At 39.6% G+C, this 23,995-nt stretch overlaps 2 protein-coding genes across 45 annotated transcripts in view; one reads left to right on the top strand and one right to left on the bottom strand.

Moving 5' to 3' along the window:
- LRRC28 (leucine rich repeat containing 28) overlaps window positions 1-1,183 on the bottom strand; it is a 136,231-nt gene extending 135,048 nt beyond the window's left edge. For all 6 annotated transcript variants that reach the window (XM_054450756.2, XM_054450755.2, XM_063653027.1 and 3 more), the window contains exon 1: window positions 1,029-1,183. The gene's annotated coding sequence lies outside the window, so the exon portion shown is untranslated. The remainder of the gene's footprint in view (window positions 1-1,028) is intronic.
- Window positions 1,184-1,334: 151 nt separating this feature from the next.
- TTC23 (tetratricopeptide repeat domain 23) overlaps window positions 1,335-23,995 on the top strand; it is a 111,763-nt gene continuing 89,102 nt past the window's right edge. For 4 of the 39 annotated variants that reach the window (XM_054450743.2, XM_063653021.1, XM_063653022.1 and 1 more), the window contains exons 1-3: window positions 1,351-3,415; window positions 6,987-7,108; window positions 19,552-19,751. In XM_054450743.2, the coding sequence (XP_054306718.1) occupies window positions 19,572-19,751 (180 nt within the window). In that variant the 5' untranslated portion in view covers window positions 1,351-3,415; window positions 6,987-7,108; window positions 19,552-19,571. Of the gene's footprint in view, window positions 3,416-4,253; window positions 4,375-6,986; window positions 7,109-10,951; window positions 11,147-19,551; window positions 19,752-23,995 lie in introns of all 39 variants that reach the window. The other 35 variants (XM_054450741.2, XM_063653000.1, XM_063653019.1 and 32 more) reach the window with 21 other exon arrangements.

Raw genomic sequence — 23,995 nt, 5'->3', positions numbered from 1 at the left:
GAGGGTAACATGTCATAGTTCCATCGCAGGTGGACTGACTGCAAAGCCTGTGCACCGCCGCCCTATAATGCAAAACCACACTCACTGAGGGAAGATTCAATAAGAGAGTCCCTGTAACCTGACGGCTTTCCTTCTGAATGTTCTGGCTGGGATTGGCTGCCTCAAAAACACCATTACACTCTGTTAAAATTGCTACAAAGGCTGTTTGGGAGATAAAATCTAAACAAATGAAATCCTAAAACTGCCAATAATAGCAATAAAGCATCAACAATGCTCAGTTTTGCAGTATGCATTCACGGGCCATACACAGCCTTTAACAAGGTAATTTTCTTACCCCATTTCACTTTACCACATTTTACCTAGTTAAGCAAACTACCTCTTGTATAGTCATACTACCTCTTATGTAGTTAAGGCAAATAGTATTACTTAATATCAGCTGTATACAGCTGCACCTACACGAGCTTTCTGACAGGTGAACACCAATCTATCTTATTATTAAAAACAAAACAAAAAAATCAAAAACCTCTCAACAAAATTCCACACATATTAAGGAGTATTTTGAAAGAAAGGAGTCCCTTATACTGACTTTCCCGTACTCAATTTAGTAGAATACGCATTCCAATTTCCTAACGCTGGAGATTAGAGAACTATAAGCTACATATTAAAAGCATTTGCAAAAGGCTATTTTCTCAGCTGTGGTAACAAACACTGGCAGAGTCTTAGGCAAAACACACGCCGTTTCGCCCGAGTTAGCCAGCCACTGAGATCGTTACAGCTGGGAAGCAGCGAGCCCAGCAGCAGGGATTTCACGAACCCGGTATCAGGGTTCTCGGGTCCCAGGGGCCGCGGGCCGCAGAGTGCGAGGAGAACCTGGCAGCTGTGGCCACCCGAGGCCCGGACGGCCCCGCTGTCCCACTCGCCGCGACCCGAACGCTTTGGCAGGACCAAGTCTGAGGCGTCCCCGCCGGGGGCCGGGTCAGAGAGCCTTGCCACTTGAATCACCCGACGAGGCGGACAGCTCTACTCACCTCGGCGCCAGCAGAGCCAGCGCTCCGGAGCGCAAGCGGCGCTGGAAGGCAAGCGGGGGACGGCGGGCGGGGCGGGGCAGAGAGGCAGGCGAGGGCGGGGCGGAGCGCCGGTCGTCGGGGGCGGGGCTCCGGGGGCGGAGCGGAACCCGCGCCACAGGGAGCTGGGGAAGAGGGAGCGGAAGACTAGCACGGAACCTCGCGATAATCCCCTGTGTTCTCGCGCTTTCACGATAGGCGCGGGAAAATGCTCGTTTGCCAAGCGATCTGTGTATTGGCCGAGAGCGCGACTTCCTCTATGCTGGCCCCGCCCACGGCTCTACTCTCGCTTCCGGCTCCGGCGTGAGGTTTGATGTCGACGGAGTGGTTTTTGCTTAGCGTCTTGAAGGGGTAATTTATCCGGCTCCAACCTCCGGAACCGCCAGTTACTGACCTGTTCCTTCATTTATACATTCATTCAGTCACTCGGCCTCTCATTCAGTAGCACACGTTGAGGGATTACAACAATGATCCCACGTTGAGCTTTCATTCTAAGAGCTGTTTATAGATTATCTCGTTGAACCCTTGACAGCAATCCCGTGACACAGGGACTAACAGCACCAGTCTGACGGTTGAAAAACAGGCCAGTGGGTTTATGTAACGAAGCCAACGTTAGTTAGCAAGTAGTGAGTCTAAGCACCGGATTTAAGGGGTCACTGCGCACCGGTAGATAACAAAGATGAGGAGGACGTAACCTAGTCTCTGCCCTTCAAACACCCAAGGTTTATTTTGAGTAAAGATCGCTAAAAAGGTCAGGAACAATTTAGAGAGTTAAATACAATGACACTTCCTAGCCTGACTTAGTAGTCCGTCAATATGTATTTCTTCAAGACGAAAATTATTATATCAGCGAAATAGCATCAAAGAGGGCTTTATGCTGTTAAAAATACTTGCAAGCATAGTTCGGAAACATTTTTAAAAGACACTTTTTAAAGTGTCTCATTAATATGACAAATTTCCTTCTGAAATGAAGATTTTAAAGTATAATCCTCTACTACAACCGCTGATATTTTTTGTTCTGTGAAAAGCCTGTCTATGAATTTGCGAGGCTCCTTGTCAAGGAACCTTAACTTTATAATGAAGTAGTTTTTACAGTTGCTGACTTAATTATTCATAGAGATGAATAACCTAGAAAGCAGAGTTATATTAAATAAAAAACATTGGTTTTAAAACAAGGTATGAGTTATAATAAAATATCAGTTATCTGTTAAATCTGGTCTTCAAGAGCTACTCAAGTATACAGCATTGTTGGTATATGTCATGTATTTCTAAGATAGTTTCGGAATACCTAAGAATTCGTGGCACTCAGAAGTTTTTTGCTGGTCTTAAAATGAGGAAATCCACATTTTGTGTAAAAACAAAGATACTTACGGTGTTTAATGGTCAGCCCAAATAATAAGACTTGCTGCTAATATATGAAGAGTTACACCCCCCAAAAAAGAAAAAAGATTAACAGTAGAACAGTTTTTTCAAAATAATGTTAGCCTCTTAGTTTTCATTTTTTTTAATGGGGAATACTGTTTTTCAGTGATTAATTTAAAATCTGATATTTGATCATGAAAAATGAATCATGTTAAAATAACCTTCACCTCCTCCCCACATTGACACAAAAGTTACCGAGTGATTATATGTGATTATCTTTTGACCCCACTCTTAGAAGTTCTCACAATTTGTAGAGAATCAATTCGCACGTTTTGTGTCTCTTAAAGGGGAAAAAAATCCTCTAAGCTGGTGATTTTACATTCTTTGACAAACTTCAATATCAATAGGCAACGATACCACTTTAAGAAAATTCCAAGGAAAAGATCTCATTTTAAAATTCCCACCTCTGGCTCCCAAGGATTGGTTTGCAAACTTCGACAAAATACTCTTCTCCACTCGCTATTGGTGAGTGCTCTATCATTCATTCTTTTGCCTGAAGTTTTGTGAGGTACCCGCTTGCTTTACGGGAGAAGGCTGCTCCGGAACTGCCCTACTTGAGACTTTTTCATGGTTATCAATCTGTACAAAGAATCACCAAACTGATAAAGCAGGAACCAGAGGGCAAATCACGCTGCCAAGACAACTGTGTAATTCGCTCGAAAAAGAAACGGTGGCCTCTCCAGCAGACTAGGTAAACTGGCAAAGGATTTTACGACATAGTTGGAGATTGGAGAGTTACAGAAACTTTTCCGGGTTTTTACAAGTTTTAAAGGAGTGATTGAGTGTCAAAGGGAAAGCAGAGAAAATACAGGCACAATTGAAAGACAGCAGGAGGAAGAGCGTTCAGAGAGCATTTTTCCCTTTTGGGTGAAGTTTGAAAGCATCATGCCCAGATTATCAGTGGATTTTTGAAAGGTAAAGGAGGCAAGGTAATAAGATTAACTATAGATCATTTTCTACTTTAAGAAACTGTGCTTCGTTATTGTTGCTTAAGTGTGGATTCAGAAGGACATTTAGTAATATTGTAATTTTTAAATGGATATTTTTGTTTGTATATTGTCATACCTGGCATAATAGATAATATATCTCTTAAAAGATATAGAAGAAAATAGAGTTGCTTGAACCCAAATTTTGTGTATATTTGTGGATTAGGGATTCCAGGGACAGATCTGCTAATGGCTAAACAGATACCTGAAGCAGAATCAGCATCTAAGGGTAAATTCTCAAAAAAATCCAGCATCATATTTCAAAAATGACATTTTTAATTAAAACAAATATAAAAGAGAATTTATCAAGGAAACATTGATGAACATGACTAACTATTTCTTGAGTTGCCTGTGTTAATCCATATAGGGGAATATAAAGTAATAAAATCCAGCCCCTCAAGAACGGGGACAAATGAGTCTCAGAACATTTAAACTAAAACTTCTGAACAGTTCTTAATGCCCAGATGACTGTTGTAGAGCGCAGGTACTTCAGGAGCTCAGCTCAATGTGAGATGAATTATTCAGAGAAGGCTTCACAATATAGGTAAGACTCAATTTGGGCCTGAGCAATGGGCAGAATTTCAGAGACAAAATAAGGGAAGTGGCATCCCTACTAGTGAGTGAGTTGTTAGCAAATATGTGCAGCCTGAGGAAGAGTTGGCTCTGACTGCGGCAGAAGGTTCATTTGGAAACTTTGGTTAAAAATTTTAAAAAGCAGCATGAGAAATATAAAGAGCCAGAATTCCCAAAATCAGGGGTTTTGGTCCTGTGTTTGGAACAGGAGGCACACCTTATGAAAGTAATATTTGAAGACAGTAAAACTGACAGTGCAATTTAAGATGGCTACAAGAGCAGAGACCAGAAGCTAAGGGGCCCCATACTATGTAAATACTGGCACACAGGTTAGTAACCATGCTTCTTACCCGAATACGTTTACCTTATCATCGTTGAATAATATAAATGTTGATGCACTTCTTTGTAGTCTTCAAAAGCATTGAGTTTACTTCTTTAAGATTTTTGGGGACCGCTGCCGCATTGTCTTGGGGAGTCATGGTTGCCCCATCTTTATAAAAGTCTTGTCATAGTATGTATAAAAACCAGAATTACACATAAAACTGCATTGTGGTTTCATAGCTATTTTTAACAGCTTTAATGAAGTATAATTTATATATTATAAAGTTCATTTGTCTTAAGGATATAACTCAATGATTGTTTTAGAAAATATAATAGAGTTGTACAACCATCACCACATTCCAATTTTAGAAAATTTTCATCATCCTAAAAAAATACTTTGTGCCCATTTGCAGGCAAGTCCTGGTTTCCTATGCCCAGCCCCAATCACTAAAAAACTTTCTGTCTATAAATTTACCTTTTCTGGGCATGTAAATGGAATTACACATTATGTGATCCTTTGCATCTGGTTTCTTTTACTTAGCATAATGTTTTTGAGGTTCATCGATGTTGTAGTATGTCTCATTACTTCATTCCTTTTTATTGCTAAGTAATAATCCACATTTTATTTAACAGTACCAATTAACAGACATTTGGATTTCTTCTAGTATTTAATTATAGTGTTTAATTGTACTAATTGTAATTGTATTACAGTAAATACAGTACAGTATTTAGCTATTATGAATAATGCTGCTATGAAGATGGGTACAAGTGTTTGTATGAACGTGTGTTTTCAGTTTTCTTGGGTGTATATCTACGAGTAGAATTACTGTAATATGGTAACTCTGGGTGTAACTTTTCAAGGTGTTGCACAACTGCTTTCCAAGGTGAATTCCCCATTTTACATTTCCACCAGAGTGTATGAGGGTTCCAATTTGTCCACATCCTCACCAACACTCCTTATGATCTGTCTTATTCATTGTAGTCATTCAGCTGGATTTTAAGTGGTATCTTATTACAGCTTTCATTTGCATTTTCCTGATGACTGATGATATCAAGCATCTTTTCATGTGCTTATTGACTATCCATATATCTTCTTTTGTAAAATGTCTTTCAAATATTTTGCCTATTTTTTTAATTGGGTTGTCATCTTGTTACTGATTGTTTTTTTTTTTTTTGGTTTTTGTTTGTTTGTTTTTTTGAGACTGGGTCTCGCTCTGTCGCTCAGGCTGGAGTGCAGAGTGCCACGGTCTCAGCCCACTGCAATGTCCACCTTCCGGGTTCAAGCAATTCTCCTGCCTCAGCCTCCCAAGTAGCTGGGATTACAGGTGCCCACGACCATGCCCGGCTAATTTTTTGTATTTTTAGTAGAGACGGGGCTTCACCATGTTGGCCAGGCAGGTCTCGAACTCCTGACCTTGTGATCCACCTGCCTTGGCCTCCGAAAGTGCTGGGATTACAGGCATGAGCCACCGCGCCAGCCCATGTTAATAATTTTTTTTTTTTTTTTTGACACGGAGTCTCACTCTGTCACCCGGGCTGGAGTACAGTGGCTCGATCTCAGCTCACTGCAACCTCTGCCTCCTGGGTTCAAGCGATTCTCCTGCCTCAGCCTCCCGAGTAGCTGGGATTACAGGTGCCCACCACTATGCCCAGCTAATTTTTTGTATTTTTAGTAGAGACGGGGTTTCACCATGTTGGCCAGGCTGGTCTTGAACTCTTGACCTCGTGATTTGCCCACCTTGGCCTCCCAAAGTGCTGGGATTACAGGCGTAAGCCACCGCGCCCAGCCCCATGTTACTGATTTTTAATTGTTCTTTATATATTGTGGTTAAAGTCCTTTATCAGATTAATGATTTACAAATATTGTCTCCCATTCTGTGGGTTGTCCTTTAACTTTAATGATAGTGTCTTTTGAAGCAATAAAGGTTTGGATTTGATGAAATCTAATTTATCTTTTTTTTTTCTTTTATCACTTATGCTTTTGGTGTTACATCTCAGAAGTCTTTGCCTAACAGGCTGGGCCCTGTGACTCACACCTGTAATCCCAGTATTTTGGGAGGCCAAGTCGGGTGGATCGCCTCAGGTCAGGAGCTCGAGAACAGCCTGGCCAACAGGGTGAAGCCCCGTCTCTACTAAAATTAGCTGGGCGTGGTGGGAGGCACCTGTAATCCCAGCTCCTCGGGAGGCTGAGTCAGGGAGGCTGAGTTAGGAGAATGTCTTGAACCTGGGAGGTGGAGGTTGCAGTGAGCCGAGATCACGCCACTGCACTCCAGCGAGAGTCCGTCTCAAAAAAAAAAAAAAAATCAAGTTCATGAAGATTTACTCCTATATTTGCAAAGAGTTTTATAGTTTTACCTCTTACTGTTAAGTCTTTACTCCATTTGGAGTTAATTTTTGTATATGGTGTGAGGTGTAGAGATCCAACTTTATTCTTTTGCATGTGTCTATCCAGTTGTTCCAGCACTGTTTATTGTTTATTGAAAAGACTGTTCTCTTCCCATTGAATTATCTTGGCATGCTTGTTAAAAAAATAATTCACATATATAAGAGTTTATTTCTGGACTCTCAACACTATCCCATTTTTCTATATATCAATTCTTTTTTTTTTTTTTTTTTTGAGATGGAATCTCGCTCTGTCACCCAGGCTGGAGTATAGTGGTGTGATCTTGGCTCACTGCAACCTCTGCCTCCCAGGTTCAAAGAATTCTCCTGCCTCAGCCTCTCAAGTAGCTGGAATTACAGGTACTCATCACCAAACCTGGCTAAATTTTTTGTATTTCTAGTAGAGACAGGGTTTTGCCATGTTGGCCAGTCTGGTCTCGAACTCCCGACCTCAAGTGATCCGCCCACCTTGGCCTCCCAAAGTGCTGGGATTACGGCATGAGCCACCATGCCCGGCCTCTATATGTCATTTCTTATGCCAGTACCACCACGTTGTTTTGGGGAGGGCTTTTCCCCAGCTTTATTGAAATATGATTGACAAACTAAAAATTATATACATTTGAGGTAAACATCATGGTGTTTTGATATAAGTATACCTTTTGTAATGATTCCCACAATAAAGCTAGCTCACACATTCATCACTTGACATAATTACCATTTTTGTGTGTGTGATGAGAACATCTAAGATCTTAACAAATTTCAATTATTTTCTATAGTTACCATGCTGTATATCTCTAGAACTTATTTACCTTATAACTGAAAATTTTTAAGTACAACACTTTTGATTACTTTTACTTTAGTTTTATTGTACATTTTAAAAATGGGAAGTGTGAGTCCTCCAACTTCTTCTTAAGATTGTTTTATTTATTCTTGGTCTCGTATTTCCATCTTAACTGATCCATAATAAGGATCAACTTGTTAATTTCTGCAAAAAAACAGCTGAGTTTTGATGGATATTACATTAAATCTATACATCAATTTGAGGAGTATTCTATCTTAATATTGAGGCTTTTAATCCATGAACATGGAATGTCCATGTATTTAAATCTTTAATTTCTTTCGATAATGTATGATTTTCATTGTACGAGTCTTGTATTTCTTTTGTTAAATTTATTCCTACGTATTTATTCTCTTTTATCCTATTTTGAATCAAAGCGTTTTCTTAATTTTATTTTCAGATTATTTATTGCTGACATATAAAAATACAATTTTATTTATTTATTGTGTATCCTATGGCCTTGCCAAACTTATTTAGTCGTTCTAATTGGGGGGGGGGGGTGGTTATTTGTTCATTTACTGTGGAATCCTTAGGATTTTCTACATAGAGGGTTATGTCATCTGATAATAATGTTTTATTTCCCCCTTTCTAATCTTCATGCCTTAATTTATTGTTCTTGCCTGTTGCTCTGACTGTAATATCCACAATCTTGACTACAGGTGGTGAGAGAAATCATTCTTGCCTTGTTTCCAGTCTCAGAGGGAAAACATTCAAACATGCTCCATTAAGTATGATATTAGCTTTAGGTTTTTGCAAATCAGTTTTTTTTGGTTTTGTTTTTTAATTTTTAATTTTTGTGAGTACATAGTAGTAGGTGTATATATTTATGAGATACATGTGATGCTTTGACACAGGCATACAATGTATAATAATCACATCAGAGTAATTGGGTATCTGTGTCCTCAAGCACTTATTTCTTTGTGTTAGAATTATTCCAATTCTACTCTTTTAGTTATTTTAAAATATACAATAACTTTTTGTTGACTGTAGTCACCCTGTTGTGATATCAAGTACTAGATCTTATTCATTCTATCTATGTTTTGTACCCATTAACTATCCCCACTTTTCCCTCCCTGCCCAAACCCTTCCCAGCTTCTGGTAATCATCATTCTACTCTCTGTGTTCATGAGTTCAGTTGTTTTAATTTTTAGCTCTCATAAATGAGTGAGAACATGCAAAATTTGTCTCTCTCTGCCTGGTTAATTTCGCTTAGTATAATATCCTTCAGTTTCATCCATGTTGCTGTAAATGACAGGATTTCATTCTGTTTTGTGTGTATATCTACCACATTTTTTTATCCATTCATGTGTTGATGAACATTTAGGCTGATTCCAAATCTTGGCTGTTGTGAATAGAGCTGCAGTACACATGGCAGTGCAGATATCTCTGATATACTGATTTCCTTTCTTTTGGATATGTATGGAGCAGTGGGATTGCTGGATCATATGGTAGTTCTTCTATTTTTAGCTTTTTGAGGAACTTCCATACTGTTCTCCATAGTGGCTGTAATAACTTGCATTCCCACCAACAGTGTATGAGTGTCCCCCTTTCTCCACATCCTCACCAGCATCTGTTACTGCCTTTTTAATAAAAGCCATCTTAGCTGGGGTGAGATGACCTCATTGTAGTTTGATTTGCCTTTCTGTGCTGATCAGTAATGTTGAGTATTTTTTCATATACTTGTTGGTTATTTGCATGTCTTTTGAGAAATGTCTATTCAGATCTTTTGCTCACTTTTTAATCAGATTATTAGATTTTTTTTCCTATTGGGTTTTGTTTAAGCTCCTTATATATTCTGGTTATTAATTCCTTGTCAGATGGGTAGTTTACAAATATTTTCTCCCATTCTGTGGGTTGTCTCTTCACTTTGTTGATTGTTTCCTTTGCTATACAGCAGCTTTTTTACTTGATGTGATCCCATTTGTCCATTTTTGTTTTGGTTGCCTGTGCTTTTGAGATCTTTCTTAAGAAGTCTTTGCCCAGACCACTGTCCCAGACAGTTTCCCCAGTGTTTTCTTTTGGTAATTTTATAGTTTCAGGTTATATTTAAGTCTTTAATCCACTTTGATTTGTAAAATCGGGCTTTTATCAGCCTTTTATCAGGTTGGAGAAGTTTTTTTAATCATGATTGGATAATGGATTTTGCCAAATGTGTTTTCTGCATCTATCAAGATGATCAGATGGTTTGTGACCATATTCTATTGTATAGTGTATTATATTAATGATTTCAGATGTTAAACCAATGTTCCATTCCTAGGATAAACTCCCCTTGATCATAATGGATTATCCTTTGTATATGTTGCTAGATTTGGTTTGCCAATATTTTGTTGAGGATTTTTGTGTCCATATTCATGAAGGATATTCATTTGTTATTTTCTTGTGATGTCTTTGTCTGGCTTTGATATCAGGGTAATACTGACCTCATAGAACAAGTGAGAGTTTCCTTCTCTATTTTCTGGTAGAGTTTTCAAAATACTCATGTTGTTTCTTCTTTAATGGTTTGGTAGAATTCATCACTGATGCCATCTGAGCCTAGGCTTAACCTTGTATAAATATTTTTAATTACTAATTTAATTTTTTTGCTTGTTATAGATCTATTCAGATTTTCTATTTTTCTGTTATTTTTTATCAGTATTTTTTCAGTATTTTTTATCTTTTTAGGGTGTTTTTCCAGTGTGTTAGCTTACATATGGGTAAGGTTGCTTCTTAACTAGCGTACACTTTCACTAGTTAAGAAACTAGTCATAATGGCTTTTTTTTTTAACTTTTTTTTTTTTTCTGAGACAGGGTCTTGTTCTGTCACCCAGGCTGGAGTGCAGTGGTGTGATCTCAGCTCACTGTAGCCTCCGCCTCCTAGGTTCAAGCAATCCTCCCCCGTCAGCCTCCCGAGTAGCTGGAGGAGCTGAGCGCCACCACACCCAGCTAATTTTTGCAATTTTAGTGGAGATGGGGTTTTGACATGTTGCCTAGCCTGGCCTTGAGCTCCTCGGCTCAAGCCATCAACCCGTCTCAGCCTCCCACAGTGCTGGTATGACAGGCATGAGCCACCGTCCCTGATTGATGAGGTTTTTTTATTTCCTAAAAGCCACTGCCCTGATGGCCCCTACCCCTTCCTCAGGCTCCCCTACATCTCTCTACAAGTCAGCATCCAAAGGTTCACACCTGGAAAAGCAGGGGACCTTCAGAACCGAGCTCCAGCCTAGTTGGCACCTATATAGATTGGTTGGCCCTCCTGCTATTTCAGTTATTATTTTGAACATCACCACTTGGAAATGGAAATGGAAGACTGAGACTCCACTTCAGACCTCTTCTTCCTAACACCCTGATCTGGGGCTGATTATGTGCTTTAACATTCTACTGGGCAGGTCTGGCAGAAGGAACAGTATCAACTGACTGAGTAGGTCTCACTGGCAGTTGTGATTCAGAGGCCTAGAAAGCTGAACCCATGCCTGGCAGGAAGAGGATGGTTTGTGGGACCTGGGCTGATGTCTGATGAAATTTTAAGCCCCAGCTATAGCTACTACAAAGAAAAGTGGCTGATGATAAGCATGTAACTCAAAGTAAGTGAACTGAGAAGCATGTTTTTTGTTTGTTTGTTTGTTTGTTTGAGACAGTTTCGCTCTTGTTGCCCAGGGTGGAGTGCGGTGGCACAATCTCGGCTCACTGCAACCTCTGCCTCCCAGGTTCAAGCGATTCTTGTGCCTCAGCCTCCGAGTAGCTGAGATTACCAGGTGTGTGCCACCATACCTGGCTAATTTTTTGTATTAGTAGAGACAGGGTTTCTCCATGTTGGTCAGGCTGGTCTTGAACTCCCGACCTCAGGTGATCTGCCCGCCTCAGCCTCTCAAAGTGCTGGGATTACAGGCGTGAACCCCCGCGCCCTGCCTGAGAAGCATGTTTTTATGTTGAGGATGTTACTGTATGATGCCACATACATTGAAACACATACATTTAAAGTAAGGCAACAGACTCAAATGCCTCTAGAAGCCAGACAGGTAACATACCTCCTCCTTTCATTGATTCAGAGACGTACATTTTTTTTGGCATTTGAACATCTCTGAAATTAGAGTGAACGTTAAATTGCAAGTCAAATGGTGTATAAAAAAGCAGCATCTTTATAGTCAGTGGTGCTTTAGATTAGACGAAATAACAGAAAATGAGTGGTGTTGGCCAGGAAAATTATATCCTTCTCTGTTGGCCTTTCACTTTGAAAGAGAGAAATGGATACAGAGACCTACTTTCCTACAATAAGACACAAAAACAATGACAAATGGGAACAACTTTGCTGCCTTCATGTCCAGTAGCCAACAGGGATTGGTGGCAACAGGCAAACTGGAGAGTACCCTTGCCCCCGGGACAGCTACCCCTCTTCCCTAGCTGATTATTGCCTGTGGTGGCATAGATCTAGTGTTGACAAGTGTTCTGAGTTTTCAAAGGAAGTCAGAAACCCCAAAATCTACATCTTTATGTGAAACTCCTGATTTTAAAATGATGGCTCAATTTTTTTCAACTGGCAGAAAAAATTTATATATATATACAAGTTAGATGAGCCTATGAGTGCTCAGAATAAATATAACCTCTCTTTTAAGGATGCAATATTAAGAGGCAGCATGAGACAAACCAGTTTTTACAATTAAGCCAAAAAAGAATAGTTAAATCTATTTCGAAGTTTAACACTAGGTTCAGAGGCCCAGAATAACAAATACTGCAGGGCATCTTACTTATTTCATCTTTAAACTTTCTTTTCTGCCTCCCCCTAAATGGAAGATAAGAAAATACAGTTAAATCTATTGAAGATGTTGCATTCCTGTTTATAAAAATGTATGATCACTTTTTAAAATGCAGGCTTAGGTTTCCAAAGCAACAGCATTTGCTTCCCACTGCTGTAGACTGGGGTCAGTGAAAGGCAGGATGATGTCATGGGAAACCCCCAAATTATGAGAAGACCAGGGTCCTAATTCTGGCTGTGTGATGTGCAACTGATTTAGGTTCATTTCATCGTCTTTATTTATAAAATGGGGATGAGAATACCTACCCTCTGTACCTTACATGGTTGTAAGGGCCACATGAGATAAAATATGTGAAAGTATATAGTGTTATGTATATATTAGTTGGTATTGCCCAAATCACATGGGTAGTTGGGACAGCACAGGTTCTTGAATCTCAGATTCTCCATCTCTGGCTACTGCTCTTTCTCTAGACCGCAGCACCTGTTGAAATGGTCATCTCATCAGCCACTGGGGTTGAACAGATGAGGAAGCATAAGGCAAGAAGTTATTAGAAAAAAGTTAGCCAACATCTTAGGATCTCAAATAGTACGGTGTCTCTGTACAACAAACAGGGTGTAGGCAAAGCTTTCATGTTAAACCTGAAGTATTGACCTTTAACATTTTTATTTATTTATTTATTTTTATTTATTTTTTATTTATTTGTATTTTTTTTGAGACAGAGTCTCACTCTATCACCCAGGCTGGAGTGCAATGGTGTGGTCTCGGCTCACTGCAACCTCCACCTCCCTGGTTCAAGTGATTCTCCTGCCTCAGCCTCCAGAGTAGCTGGGACTACAGGCACATGCCACCACACCAGGCTAATTTTTGTATTTTTAATAGAGACGGGTTTTCACTGTGTTGGCCAGGGTGGTCTTGAACTCCTGACCTTGTGATCTGCATGCCTCGACCTCCCACAGTACTGCTGGGATTACAGGCGTGAGCCACCACGCCCGGCCGACCTTTAACATTTTTAAGAGGTACCCAGGAATGAGAACACCATCTGCATTGTAGATCAGCCTCTCTAGCATTCTCACAGTTTGACATTTGGCTGATTCCTTCTTTCTCTTTTTCATATTTTTGTGCTATATAAGCTTTATGAGGAAAAGAGTCAATCAAACTCTTAGCCTGAAATGAATGAATGCCTTCTTAGCCTGAAATCCAGCATTTTACTTTCCCCCTAGCTCAGGGTTTCCCAAACAATGTTTTTAAAGTGCTATTTCCGTAAGATTTAATAGTTGCTCAAGAAAAAAGATAATCTCATAGTCAAAAAAAGACTGGAAAAGTGCTGTATACTGTACCCACTCTGGGATATTCACGAGGTATTATATTAAAGTTTTGAGAAGACCTGTTTACCCATTTATTTGATCACAGAATCCTCCTTTTGTGGAACCAATATTTGTGTTTACCAACTCATTTGATCACCTCTGTCAATAACCCTCCTTGATGGAATGTACATTAATGTCTTGTGGCTCTGGTATACTGCAGCAATTGGCTTGCAAAATGCTGTTCTGTAGCCTCATTTCACATACACCAAATTGAACCACCAGCAATTAGCCATGTATGTATTTCACTTTCTCACTTCCAAGCCTTTTCTAATTATTCACTCTGATGGGGGTGCTTTCTCTTCTCCCTCCTTGTTCTCTGGAGTCTTTTTAGCCAAACAAGCGAGGTCATTGCAGCAGCTATGATTCCTATTTCTGAAGTCTCAGCACTTGCCACTCTTCTAGCAATTTTAGCACCTAGGACTGTGCTAATGTGTACCTGATCTTTTTTCCTGCTCTATTTTACATTTCTTGGGGTTATTGTTTTCCATGTAGTACATTAGCCTGGTGCATTGTTTGTAGCCAGAATTCATTAAATAGTTGTGGAATGAATAAACAAATGAGTTGTGGCCAGGTGCAGTGGCTCATGCCGTAATCCAGCATTTTGGGAGGCCGAGGTGGGCTGATCACTTGAGGTCAGGAGTTCAAGACCAATCTGGCCAACATGGTGAAACCCCATCTCTACTGAAAGAAAAAAAAAAATAGCTAGGCATGGTGGTGCATGCCTGTAATCCCAGCTACTTGGGAGGCTGAGGCAGGAGAATCGCTTGAACCTGGAAGGTGGAAGTTGCAATGAGCCGAGATCGTGCCACTGTACTCCAGCCTGGGTGACAGAGTGAGACTCTGTCTCAAAAAATAATAATAATAAAAAATAAATAAACAAGTTGCAATAGGATGAAATTTAAAATGTTATCTATAGTAAATAATGGAATTGGAGTTTGAAGAGGAAGAATGGGGAGGAATCTCTGAAAGGCTGATCTATATATATGATTTTTAGCAGTTTTATTAATTGGCATAAAAGTATACAATTTGCTAAGTTTGGGCATATGTGTACACCCAAGAAACTGCAGCCAGTCAAGATAATGAGCATATCCACCACCGCAAAAACTTTCCTCATGCCCCTTGTAATCCCTCCACTCCACCCTTTCCTACATCTTCCTCCCTCTTGTGTCCCGTCCCCGTCATACCACCTCCTTAGCCTAATTCAAGGCAATCACTGACCTGCTTTTGGTCATTATACATTGGAGTAGATTTCATTGAAATTTATATAAATGGAATCACGCGATACGTACTCTATTTTGCCTGACTTCTTTACTCGGCATAACTATTTTGAGATTTATTCATGTTGCAACGTATTCATTCCTTTTTATTACTGAGTAGTATTTCATTGTATAGCTATACCACAACTTGCTTACCCATTTACCCATTTATAGACATTTGGGGTTTTCTTCTAGTTTTTTAGCTATTAAAAATAAAAATTCTATGAACATTTGTATGTAAGTCTTTTTATAATATATGCTTTCATTTCTCTCATGTAAATACTTAGGAGTTGGCTGGGCATGGTGGCTCATGCCTGTAGTTCCAGAGCTTTGGGAAGCTGAGGCAGGTGGATCACTTAAGGTCAGGAGTTTGAGACCAGCCTGGCCAACATGGTGAAACCCTGTCTCTACTAAAAATACAAAAATTAGCTGGGCATGGTGGCGGGTGCCTGTAATCCCAGCTACTTGGGAGGCTGAGGCAGGAGAATCGCTTGAACCCAGGAGGCGAAGGTTGCAGTGAGCCAAGATTGTGCCATTGCACTCCAACCTGAGCAATAAGAGTGAAACTCTGTCTCAAAAAAAAAAAAAAAACAACTTAGGAGTGAAATGATGACTCTTGTGCTAAGTGTATGTTTAACTTATTAAGAAACTGTCAGATATGGCACCAGAGGCCAAGGCAACAAAATAAAAAATAAATAAATTGGGCTACTTCAAAATTGAAAACTTTTGTGCAAAAACAGGACAATAATCAACAAAAGGTAATCCATGGAATGAAAGAACATATCTACAAATTGTGTATCTGAGAAGGGGTTAAGGTCTAGCGTATATAAAGAAATCCTACAGATCAGCGATAACTAGAACAACAAAAACAATTAAGAAGTGGGAAAAGGCCAGGTTCAGTGCCTCACACCTAGAATCCCAGCACTGTGGGAAGCCAAGGCAGGAGGGTCACTTGAGCCCAGGAGTTGGAGACTAGCCGGGAAAACAGAGATTGAGGCAGGAGGGTCACTTGAGCCCAGGAGTTGGAGACTAGCCGGGACAACAGAGATTGAGGCAGGAGGGTCACTTGAGCCCAAGAGTTGGAGACTGCAGTGAGCTGCAATCACACCACTGCACTCCAGCTTGGGTGACAGAGTAAAACCTTGTCTCAAAAAAAAAAAAAAAGTGAGAAAAGGCCTCCAATAGACATTTATCCAAAGTAAGTATGCAGCTGGCCAATAAGTACATGAAAAGATGTTCAGGACCTCTGTCATTAGGGAGCTGCAAATCAAAGCTATCGTGAGATATCACTTCATATCCATTGGGATGGCTATTATTAAAAACAGAAAATAAGTTTTGTCCAGAATGTGGAGGAATTGGAGCCCTTGTGCTCTGCCGGTGGGAATGTAGAATGGCAAAGCCTCTGTGGAAAACAATATGTTTCCTCAAAAACTTAAAAACATAATTATCATATGATCCAGCAGTTTCACTTCTGGGCATGTACCTCCCAAAAATGAAAGCAGAAACCCAAAGAGATACTTGTACATTAATGTTCAATAGCAGCATTATTCACAATAGCTAAAAGGTGGAAGCAACCCAAGTGTTCATTAATGGATAAATGTATAAACACAATATATTATATAGTATTTAGCCTTAAAGGAAATTCTGACATGCTACAATATGGATGAACTTTGAAGGCATTATGCTAAAAGACATAAGCAGTCACAAAAGGCAAAATAATGTATGATTGCACGCATACAAAGTGCCTAGAGCAGTCAAATTCAGAGACAGAAAGTAGAATGGGTGCTGCCAGAGGTGGAGGGTGGGAGGAATGGGAAGTTATCGTTTAATGACTACAGAGTGTCAGTTTTGCAAGGTGAAGGAAATTCTGGAGATGGACAGTGGTAATGGTTGTACAGCAGTGCGAATTTACTTAATGTCACTGAACTGCATACTTAAAAATGATTAAAATGGTCCGGGCCCAGTGGCTTATGCCTGTAATCCCAGCACTTTGGGAGGCCGAGGCAGGCGGATCACGAGGTCAGGAGATTGAGACCATCCTGACCAACATGGTGAAACCCCATCTTTACTAAAATACAAAAAATTAGCTGGGCGTGGTGGTGCGTGCCTGTAGTCCCAGCTACTCGGGAGGCTGAGGCAGGGGAATCGCTTGAACCCAGGAGGTGGAGATTGCAGTGAGCCGAGATCGCGCCACTGTACTTTAGCCTGGTGATAGAGCAAGAGTCCATCTCAAAAACAAAAACAAACCAAAAAAAAAAAAAAAATGCTTAAAATGGCCACGTGAGAAAGGGAAAAAAATGAAAAGGTTAAAATGAGAAATTTTATTTTATATATATATTATATATTTTTTTTTTTTACTATAATTTTGTTTTGTTTTGTTTTTTGAGACGGTGTCTTCCTATGTCTCTCAGGCGGGGGTGCAATGGTGTGATCTTGGCTCACTGCAGTCTGCTCCTCCCAGGCTCAAGCCATCCTCCTGCTTCAGCCTGCGGAGTAGCTGAGACTACAGGCACATGCCACTGCACCCGGCTAATTTTTGTATTTTTTGTAGAGACAGAGTTTTGCCATGTTGCCCAGGCTGGTCCCAAACTCCCGAGCTGAGGTGACCCTCCCGCCTCCACCTCCCAGAGTGCTGGGATTACAGGCATGAGCCACCGTGCCTGGCCTTATTTTACCAGTTTGTTTTTTTTTTTTTAAACCCTGCCAAACTGTTTTCCAAAGTGGTATACCATTTTACATTTCCAGCAACAGTGTATGAGAGTTCCAGTTATTTCTCATCCTCAACACTTACTACATTAAGTCTTTTTAATCTTAGTCATTCTAATTGATGAGTGATGTCTCATTGTGGTTTTAACTTGCATTTCCCTGATGCCTAATAATGTTGAATATAAAGCATGTGCTTATTTGTTCTTGGTATATCTTCTTTGATGAAGTGTCTGCTAAAATAAATTGCCCATTTTTGGCCAGGTGCGGTGGCTCACACCTGTAATCCCAGCACTTTGGGATTAGTTTAGTGTTCATTGAGCTTCTTGGATCTCTGGCTTTATGCTTTTTCTTAAATTTGGAAAAATATTGGCTGTTATTTCTTCAAATATGTTTTCTGTCCCTCCTCTAATCTGCTTTTGTTTAGGGACTCAAATGACATATATATTAGGCAACTTGAAGTTGTTTTACAGCCCACTGATATTTTTTCATTTTTGATAATTTTTATTGCTATGTCTACAAATTCATCTTTTCATCTGCAGTATCTAATCTGCCATTAATCCCACACATTTTCATCTTCACACATAATTTTTCTATCTAGAAGTTCCATTTGGGTCTTTTTTATTTCTTCCATATCTTTATTTAACTTTTTAAACATATAGAATACAATTATTGTAATTGTTTTAATGTTTTTATCTGCTAATTTAACATCTGTGTCAATTCTGGGTCAGTTTTGATTGATTATTCTCATTATGGGCCATGTTTTCCTGCTTCTTTGGATGCTTGGTAATCTTTGGATGCTAGACTTTGTGAATTTTACCTTGTTAGGTGTTGGTTATTTTAGTATTCCTATGAACATCCTTGAGTATTGTCCTCTAGTGCAATCAAGTCACTTGGAAACAGTTTGATCCTTTTAGGTCTTACTTTTTTGATCTGTGTGGTGATCAGAGCAGTGTTCAGTCTAGAGCTAATTATCGCCTCTACTGAGATAAAAGGCTACTGAGATAAAAGGCTTCTATCTATCCAATGCCTCATGAATTAGAGATTTTTTTCAGTCTGGTTGGTGGGAACAGGCGCCAGCCTTATGTTAGCACAAAACACTGTTCCCTGTAACCTTATTGAAGGATTCTTTCTCCAGACTTAAATACTTTTCTTACACACATGCTAATCAGTATTCTCTACCTATACTTGAGGGTGTCCCTCTGCTAATAATAACTTCTGGGTCCCCTCTTCCCTGTGCTGTTTCCTGAAAACTCTCAAAGCAATAAACTGGGGAGATTTATTTTTTCCATCTCTCAGGAATTGCTCTCTCATTGCTTGTCTTGTTTCTTGAGACCATTGTTTTATCCTTTGTTCTGTGGGCTGTTTATTTGTTTGTTTTGGGTTATTTCAGGCAAGAGGATAAATGTAGTTACCATACTTCATCTTGGCCAGAAGCAAAAGTTGAAACAACAGTTATTTATTTTCTACCTCAGGGTCAATTGGGCTTCAGCTGATTTATTCTGGGGTCATTGAGAGCTGTTTGGGCTAAGCTAATTTCTACTGGACTTTATGTATATATGTACATACAAATACATATGTATGTGCTAAGCTAATTTCTACTGGACTTTATAGACGTACGTATGTATGTGTGTAATACACACATATACACATGTATGTATGTGTGTGTTTATATACATGTGTATGTATGTGTGTATATGTATGTATATATATGTATGTCAATATACATAAAGAAAGAAGGTTTAATTTAGTTGAAAGTAGAAATCAGCAGGTCAGTAGTAGCCACCATAATCTTTTGGGATATAATGCTACTAATTTCAAAGAAATTATGGGTATAGTGTTGAAATGTATATTTCTAAAAGTAACTATGGAAATTATCATTTAACATCTTTGTTTTTTATTTTAAAATTAGAAGACAATGTATATAAAAATATGCAAGAATCACAGGAAACCCACATATCCGACCACCTAGATGAAGTTGTTGCTGCTGTTAGCATCACTCATAGAAAGAAGTTCCAAAACAAGCTGCCTCAGACAGCACTATTCCAGCCTCCTCGAGAGAAACTCCACCTCTGTGAAGAGAAAGCAAAGTCCTATTCCAACAGTCATGAAGTAAGGAGACTTTTGTTTCTGTATTTCTACTCTGAGAATTGAGCTATAAGGTATAATCAAGAGAAGTAGAATGTTTTGGATTACATTCCTAATCTCAGCAGTTTGATACAAGAAAGTATATAAGACAGTGCCTTTGTTATAACATGAATGAATGCAGTACCTCTAGGCTCCAAGCACAGCAGTTGGCATGGCCAACAACAAATATTTATTGAGCTCGCACTGTGTGCCAAATCTAGGCATTGGGATACAACACAAACAAAGCAGATGCAGCTTCTGCTCTCATAGAGCTTGTAATTCCTTATAATCTCAAATCTTGTTCTCTGCATGCTTCTTTCCCATTCTTTCCTCAAAAGTTTTACTCATTCACTAACTCATTCAGTAGGCATTTCTCTATCACCTCCTGTATGTTGGGTCCTGTTCATCCATTCATCATAAATATCTATTGTATGCCTAATATGTGCCAGGTGCAATGTAGGTGCCAGGGGCACAGAAGGAAAAGCCACAGTCTTTGTCTTGGAGGTCCTTGGGATTTGGTTGGGAAGATAGGCGGGGGACAGATAATGGTAGTCAGGTTGATAAGTTCTGTGAGAGCTCGTGTGACATAGGCGCAAAACACAAAGGTGTGGACAGTGAGCCTGGAGGTGGTAGAGGGACAGCAGTTAAGGCACACTTTCTTGGGATGGGAGTTACGTAGACTGCACTGGTAAACAGTGCTTAGGAGTTGGACAGGTGAGGAAGAGGACCAAATGTTCTGGACAGAGGTAGCAGATGGACAAGAGCCAATGGTCTGAGGGAGTGCAGTCTGTCTGGGGAACTATAAGGAGCTGTCTGGGACTAATGTGTTAGTGACACAGGGCAAGAAATGAAGGTGGATTATGGGCAGGAACTGAGGCCCAGAAGGCACTCAAGGCCTAGTGAAAGAGTTTTGATTTTCTCCTAAAGATGATGGAGGATTACCATGAGGTTATAAGCAGAAGCATGCCATGAGCAGGTCTGATTTTAAGAACAGTCACTCCCATAGCTGTGAAGGGTATGGACAAAAAAAGAGTAAAACTGGAAGAGGAGCATCAGTTAGGAGGGTATTTGCAGTAATCCTGGCAAGTAATTATGAGGACCTGAACTACATGTGGCAGAAACAATAGAAATGCTGAGCTCTTTTGAAAGGAATTTAGAAATGCAAATCAGTGGGACAGGACTGGATGACCGAGGGGACATAGGGAATGGAGATGTGAGAGTGAGAAAGATGGGGTGTGTAGAATTCCCACCACCCAAGGTCTGAGTCTGGTTGGGTGATTGGAGACTTGTCCGTGATCTTCATCAGTATAACGAATACAGGAGAAAGACCAGGATTATAGAGAAAGAGCATAAATTTGGTTTTGAGGTTGTGCTTGTTCATTATGCAACAGATACTCACTCAGTACCTACTATTTGTAGGCTCTAGGCTGGCAGCCTTTCTCAAACAGACTTCTGCAAAAGAATTAAGCCCTCATGCCCAAAGGCATTTAACAAATGTAAAGAATTAACTTCTTTTCTGTGTAACTAGAATGGTATTAAACATTTCATTGTTCTGTGGTTCTGGTGAAGAATCAGGATACAATGGTGAACAGGACAGACAAGGTGCATACCCTGATGGACCTGAGAGGCAATCAACATTGTAAATGAACCAGATTATTATAGACTGTGATAAGTGCTAAGGAGGACATAGAGTGGCTCCTTCTTGGATAGGGTGATCAGGGAGGGCCTCCAGGAAGACGTGACAGATAAGCTGAGGAAGAGAAGAGCCAGTGTGGAGGAGCCAGTGTGGAGGAAAAGAGTTCTAGGGAGAGGAAACAGCACACATAAATCTACGAGATAGGCACAACCAGGACATATTTGAAGCAAGGAGAAGAAGCTGCAAGCTGACATTAAATATAGTGAGAGAGGCTGTCAGTTCACTTAGGGCCTTGCAGGTTTCAAGCTAAGTGCCCTGGAAGGCCTTAAAAATATTTTCAGCAAGGTATTAACATGATGTAATTTACTTTTTAAAATATCAGTTTTTTGGTAATTTTGTATTTTAAAATAATTTCTGACTTACAGAAAAGGCACAAGGTTCACTCATTGTTAACATTTGTTTTATTGCTTTGTTCTCTGACTCTCATTGTTTTTCTGAACTGAGAGTAAGTTATAGATATTATGGCCCTTTACCCCCAAATTCTTCAGTGTTTATTCCCTAAGAATAAAGCTCTTCCCTTACATGGCCACAGTACAGTGATTGTAATTAGGAAATTAATGTCAGTATAATACTATTATCTAATCTGTAAACCTTGCTTATATTTCTTCTTAATAATGTCCTTTACAGAAAACAATCAGACCCATGGTTCAGTCTGTGAATTCATGTTAAATAGAGTTGTCATGTCTCTTCAGTCTCCTTTAATCTGAAACAATTGCTTAACCTACTTTGTTTTTCATGATCTTGATATCTTGGAAATATATACTCTAATTGTTTCGTACAATATCTCTCTGTTTGAGTTTGTCTTATGCTTCCTCATGATTCTATTCAGATTGTACATTTGGAGCAGGACTACCACAGGTGTGACATGGGGCGCTCCTTAGTGCGTTCTGTCAGGAGGTACAGAATGTCTGTTTGTCTCGGTACAGTGATGCCAACCTTGAACACTTGGTTAAGGTGCTGTCTGGCAGGTTTCTTTACTGCAGAATTGCTGTTTTTCCCTTTGTAACTAATAAGTATTTTGTGGGTAGATTCACTGAGACTATGTATATATTTAAAACTTCACTCTGCCACCTGAATCAGTTATTACTATGATGTTTGTCACATAGCCAGTATCTGACTTCCACATTCTTTCAACATTTGTTTGTTGGCATTCTATTATAAGGAAGAGCTTTTCTTTCTTCACAGCTTATTTATCATTCATTTATTCCTATCAGTATGGGTTCAGGAAATTGTATTTTTCAAATACACTACAACCTATTATTTTCATGGAAGCTCAGATTGTTCCATATCTGCCAGTGAGAGACCCTTCAAGCTGGCTCCTGAGTCCTCAATCCATCCCTTTATGGTTTAACCACTTCCTGGCGCTACCACTTACTGGTAAATCATCTCAACTTTCCAGCCTTATATTCCTTCATCTTTAAATTGAGGGGACCAGGTTAGATTATTTCCAAGGCTCCTACCAGTTTTGAAATTGCCTTCCTACTTCGTACTTGTCTTCTGTCTGCCCCTTACCGATGCCTATTGCTAAAGTCACTGGAACTGGTAGAATAAAGGTTGGAAAACCAATAGGGATATTTGGACCATGCCTTATAACAAATAAGGAAATGAAGGAAGGACAAGCTGTTTCTTGTATACCTCTATCCCCACTCAGGTCCTGAGAACCAAGGCTATTATCAGGGAAGCCCAACTCAGCCTGCACAGTCCCCTTCGCTGGAAATGTGTAGTTGGGACAGATTCACTATCAAAACAGATGTACCTCTCTTTTTGTCTATCTGGATTCCATGATGTTGTCATCATTTCCTTCTCTTTCATACACTATAGTTGTTGTTCTCTTTCTCTCTCTCCAAAGTAGTCATTCCCTAAACTTCCTGTTTCTAGAGGCAATAAAAAGGTGATTCCCAAAAGAAGTACAAACAGCCAGTTTAACACATGAAGATGTTCAGCCTCATCAATTTGAGAGAAAAATGTGGACTAAATCAAGGAGAAATGGGCTGACAAATTGACAAACTAAAAACCAAACAAAAACTCCACAATTTGTACTCAGTTCAACGTAAGGGGCATTTCTGCTCACATATGCTGCGCTGAAAGTATGAACTTGTGCAACCTCTTGGAGAGGTACTTCAGCAATAGCTACTCACAGCCTCAGAATTTTGCATGTCCTTTACACAGCAATCCCATTTGTGGGAATTTGTTTTGTGGAAATGTTCATGGGTATGTGCAAAGCTATCCATACAGGATATTCAGTGAGTAAGAAATTTGCAAACACCTAAATGCCCCATAAAGAGTGGATTGAGTAATGCAGTTATGATATAGTCATATAATAAAATACTGTGCAGCCAGTCAAACTTATATCATAGAAGATGACATGAGAAGTTATTTATAAATTGTTAAGACAGCAGCTGTAAACCTGCATGTAGTTTATGAACCTATTTTTGAAAAAGAAAAAATATATAAAGATAGATTCACAGAAATAAAGAATAAAGGGATATTTAGCTACCTAGATATCTCTAGGGGGTAAACTTACAGGTGATTT

This window comes from Pongo pygmaeus, chromosome 16 (genome assembly GCF_028885625.2).
Source record: "Pongo pygmaeus isolate AG05252 chromosome 16, NHGRI_mPonPyg2-v2.0_pri, whole genome shotgun sequence".
Taxonomy (NCBI): Eukaryota; Metazoa; Chordata; class Mammalia; order Primates; family Hominidae; genus Pongo; species Pongo pygmaeus.
This window is presented reverse-complemented; position numbering and strand designations above follow the sequence as displayed.